Source organism: Hipposideros armiger, unplaced genomic scaffold (assembly GCF_001890085.2).
Source record: "Hipposideros armiger isolate ML-2016 unplaced genomic scaffold, ASM189008v1 scaffold_99, whole genome shotgun sequence".
Classification (NCBI taxonomy): Eukaryota; Metazoa; Chordata; class Mammalia; order Chiroptera; family Hipposideridae; genus Hipposideros; species Hipposideros armiger.
In genome coordinates, this window is record NW_017731449.1 from 3,297,255 (window position 1) to 3,301,668 (window position 4,414).

At 43.0% G+C, this 4,414-nt stretch overlaps 1 protein-coding gene across 1 annotated transcript in view; it reads right to left on the reverse strand.

Moving 5' to 3' along the window:
• Positions 1-2,178, reverse strand: part of SEL1L (SEL1L adaptor subunit of SYVN1 ubiquitin ligase) — a 52,853-nt gene extending 50,675 nt beyond the window's left edge. Inside the window, exon 1 of the mRNA XM_019646263.1 lies at positions 1,987-2,178. Within this exon, the coding sequence (XP_019501808.1) occupies positions 1,987-2,060 (74 nt within the window). The 5' untranslated portion in view covers positions 2,061-2,178. The remainder of the gene's footprint in view (positions 1-1,986) is intronic.
• Between the last annotated feature and the right edge of the window lie 2,236 nt (positions 2,179-4,414).

The window sequence follows — 4,414 nt, forward strand, 5'->3', positions numbered from 1 at the left end:
AAAAATGAGGCTCACGCCCCACATATATAAGCAATTTAATGAATAAAAAAGTCAACTGAAAATCAATGTACTCAATTTATAAAACTTTACCTTCCATACATGTTTTATGGTGTTTGCACTTCATGTGACACAGTACTGCCTTTGTTGCCTATCAGTATGCACATCTGTATTGTTTTAATTCTGACTAAGTAGGTTTTTTGCCTCTACCTCAGACATGTTTTGGCACAATTTAACTATGATGGGAATCACGGCAGACATTTCTCCAACCTAGTCCTCTGCTCACATCAACACAACCCAAAGACTGAGCACTTCAGTATTAATAGTCTCCTATGGTAACATACTGGGAATCCCAACTGTTGATTAAGGTAAATGACTTCACGCATCATCTCCACGAACAGGAAACTCTAAAGTGTATGAACTCTAGTCAAAGGAACACACAGGAAAATGTTTGTATGCTCTTCTTTATATTCTGCAAATTGAATTCAGAGCAGTATATACCATGTTCTTTAACTAGTAGTTCTCACAGTTTAAAAAATTACTTGTGAAGCTTCTTAAACTACAGAAACCCAGACCTGTTCTAGACCTAAAACTACACTTTTAACAAACCCCTAAGTGTTGACTCTGATGCAAATGGCCCATGGTCCATCAGGTACTCCATCCATTACACTCAACAGTTTCATTTCATACTTTCTTTGATCAAATAACTGCTAGGAACATTTAAAGAGTTATGTAAAATTTTAAAGATATGGTCATGAATGCAAACTATTACTAAAAGGGGAGGGGGGAGGCGGACCTCTAAGCATGATGTTGGCAGTCAAGTAACTAGCATACGCCTGCTGCTTTTGAAATGGTATCTCAGACCATATTATGGATAAAATTTTAGGTTTACTCGTCTTATTTTGGAAGCAGAATGACGTGATGGCATTGACTTACAACTAGGACAGATAATTTGGGGATTCAAATAACCATCTGGGAAATTTTCTGTTGGGAAAAAAAAGGGTTGACATTTATACCCTGCCTTGTTCCAAAAAAAATTTAAAGCCACAAAACAGCTGTCTTGTTAACGGAGACTGATTAAAATTCAAAACCTTCATTGTACTAATTGTTTCTTTACAAACACTCAGAAACACTAAGTGCTTCTTATACCAACACTCTCAAAATAGAAGTTTTCAGATACAGGCAGATTAAACTATGACAACGGACCATTATTTTCAGAACCAGAGTATAAATCAGACAACTGGAAAATCGATTCAAAAGCCAGTGAATGTCTGCATCCACCTAAAAAGCTAAAATGAGTTGCTATCCACTTTAACTTTACAGGGACCATGATTTTCTCACAAATCATAAAATTACTGTCAACAAACATGGGTCAACTGAAAACACTGGGACGGAGGTAAAAACCACTTCCTCAGAATACTTCTTAAAAGGGAGGAGGGAGTGGACACAATTACATCAACAGTTTTCATTATTTAATAGACACAGAGACCAGGGACCATCTGAGGTACTAAGCAAACCACTGTCCACATCCTGGTTGTGATGGACCTGGCTCTGCCCAGTGACAGCCCAGGAGCGTCAAGTACTTAAATTACAAATCCCAAATCGAGTTTCAGACCCGTTGCAGCACATAATCTACATGGAAGTCGAGGAAGCTCCAAGTAGGGCTCGTGTGTCACTGTGGGTCTAAGCCAGCTGTCGGCATTCACTCCCAAGGAACCAATTCCTCCTTCGTGAGGAGTCGCGTAAAGTTTGTTAAGTGAAAAGAGGTGTGGGCAGGATGCCCGCCCCTTCTTTCCCTCCTCTCTCAAGTTCCCTAAACACCTCCTCTAACTCAGGTCAACCGAAGCCCAAGGAATGACAGCGAGTGACAGGCTATCGCGAGGTGGGATCAGAGACAGTGGAGTCTCCAGCTTGAGCCCCCAAGGCCCTGCCCCGGGATGGAGGCCGGGGGGCGGTGGCTCCCAGCCTCCAGTCCGAGGGGGCGGATACTGACCCGAGGACGTCGAGGCCGAGCCCAGCAGCACCGAACACAGCAGCAGCGTCAGCCCGACCCGGACACGCATCCTGCTCTCGGGGCCGCTGCCACCCCCTGGCGCTGTCGCTTTCGCCTCTGCCACCACCGTCTCAGCCGCCGCTGCCTCGCCGCTGCTCTTCCTGCTCCGGTCTCCTTCCTCCGCCCCTTCCCAGGCCCCTCTACCCGAGCTCGCAGCCAATCCGTGCCTGCCGTTGCGGGCTCCTCGCTCAATCGCTGCAGTCTTCCCGCCCACCTCACTGCTCCGCCCCAGGGGGTGGGGTCACGCATTGGCCAATCATTATGCGAGGCTCTCACACCGGCTTTCCCGGTTGGACCACGGCGTCACCGACATGGCCCCAGTTAATTGGCAGCTCCGGAGTGCAATCATCCCGGAATTAGAGCGTGAGTCCGGGGCTAGGAGAGCAGTCACTAGTACTACAATTCCCACAATGCACTTCATGTGCTGCTGTCAGAGCGTGCTCTTGGGATGCGTAGTCCATCGTGGGGCAAAATTTAAAAGTGAAGGTGACTGTCGAAGTTAAGAGAACTTAGCTACACCTGGGCCAGACATTTACTCAAGGCCTCGAACGCACGGGCTGGCTTGCTTTCTTCCTCCCTCCCTCCCTCCCTCTCTTTCTTTCTTTCTTTACTTTCTTTTTTTTGAACCACAATAAATGTAAAGAAACACACTATAAGGTTAAGAGTTCGTAATGTGTTAAGCTCCTCTTCCTCTTTGTTTTATTTAGAAAATTTGAATTGGAATAGTGATATCAGCACTCAAGAAAAAAATGCAACAGCTAGACAGAATTTGAGGTATTTCTTTTGTAACTCAGATAAACCAGTACCATGTATAGGGACACCAGGATGGAACTCACTATTTATCTCCTTTCTCTGACAAAACAAAAGGAAATAAACTCCATCCAGTTCAGACCATTTCAATGCTACTGTAGTTTTCATTTTTATGGGGGCCACCAGATGATAATCATCTGGAAAACGTGCCAACAGCCTTTGCAAAACCCTTTCAAACACTTGTCCTCAACTCTCTCTTTTTGTAAGCCATGTTGTTCTCTTCTTCATTCACCAGGTTCAGAAAGCTAGGTTGATGTTTTTGGAAATAAAGGTGACAGTGAGTGCATTGCAGAAATGGAACTGTCTTGTGTATTAAGTACTGATAGAGAGGAGCTGTAACTTTAAGGAAACTGATCAGGCTGGGAGGTCTGTGGGAGGAGTTGAGCTCATGGATGTTTATGGGCCCACCTAGTCGAACGCTATGGCCCTAATGTCCTTTTCATAAAACTCTATGGTTTTAACTCCCTGTCTCCTTGCCTTGTATATCGTCCATCTTAGCACACAAGCCAGTATGTGCACATGGCTTGCAGGGTCTGCACGTGCAGGTGCTGGATTACAACCGTTTTCTTTTTCTTTTTCCTTTTCCCGAATAAAACCTTTTTGGTGACCGACTACTTAGTCAATATTATTTTTCAGTCGACAGTACCAACTCCAGGTATGCTCCAACTGGGTAACGGGGCAATGGCTTAGTGTTGCTGCCAATTCCATCAAATTGTGTCATTCTGCTTTCCCTAGGATTGACCCACATCTCTTAGACCTGGAACCTAGACAGTCTGAGTTCCAGGTTTTGGAAAAGTCACACTTGCTGCATATCCTGATATCTCGGCATTTATCTCCCATCTTTGATAGAGTCCTCTACTCCACATTCGCATCAGAGGGAATGAAGGAAAAATATTGTCCCATTAGAAAGGATTCTCTTTTCTACTACTATCTCCTTGGCACTCAACTCTCTCTCTCTCTCTCTCTCTCTCTCCTCTCTCTCTCTCTCTCTCTCTTTCTGTTACATTTTATTTTCAGAAAAGCATCATTCATTCCAGTTTGTCTAACAAATTGCATAAACAAGGTTTTTTTTTTAATGTTAATCAAGAAATTCCACTTTCATCTGCAAAAATCAGGCTATGCTGTTAAATANTTTTCCTGTTATTACTTTTATTTTTGCCACTTGTAATTCTTTTTCCTGCTCTTATAAAAACACACCCAACAACCCAGGGCAAATGTTTGATCTCTGTGTTCCTGGCCAGGTAAAACAAACAAACAAACAAACCAACAACTGTCAAATGATCTCTGAGTTTCCTTCTTATCCTTAAAATTACTTGATTTCATCTAGGAGTGAGCTTCAGTTTTGCCTGCTCCGTAAGTTATATGAGAAATTAATCAGTAGAAAAAAATTCTATGTGATTTTTACTAGAAAAACTGGTGTTATGGTTGCCATTTATCTTTACCTCACATATCCTAAATATCATTCGTAACTTGTAACTCTATAAAATGTAACAAAAGCATGTTTTGGAATTTGTATTATCACAGTACTGAGCTAACTTTAAGATGTGTAATCAA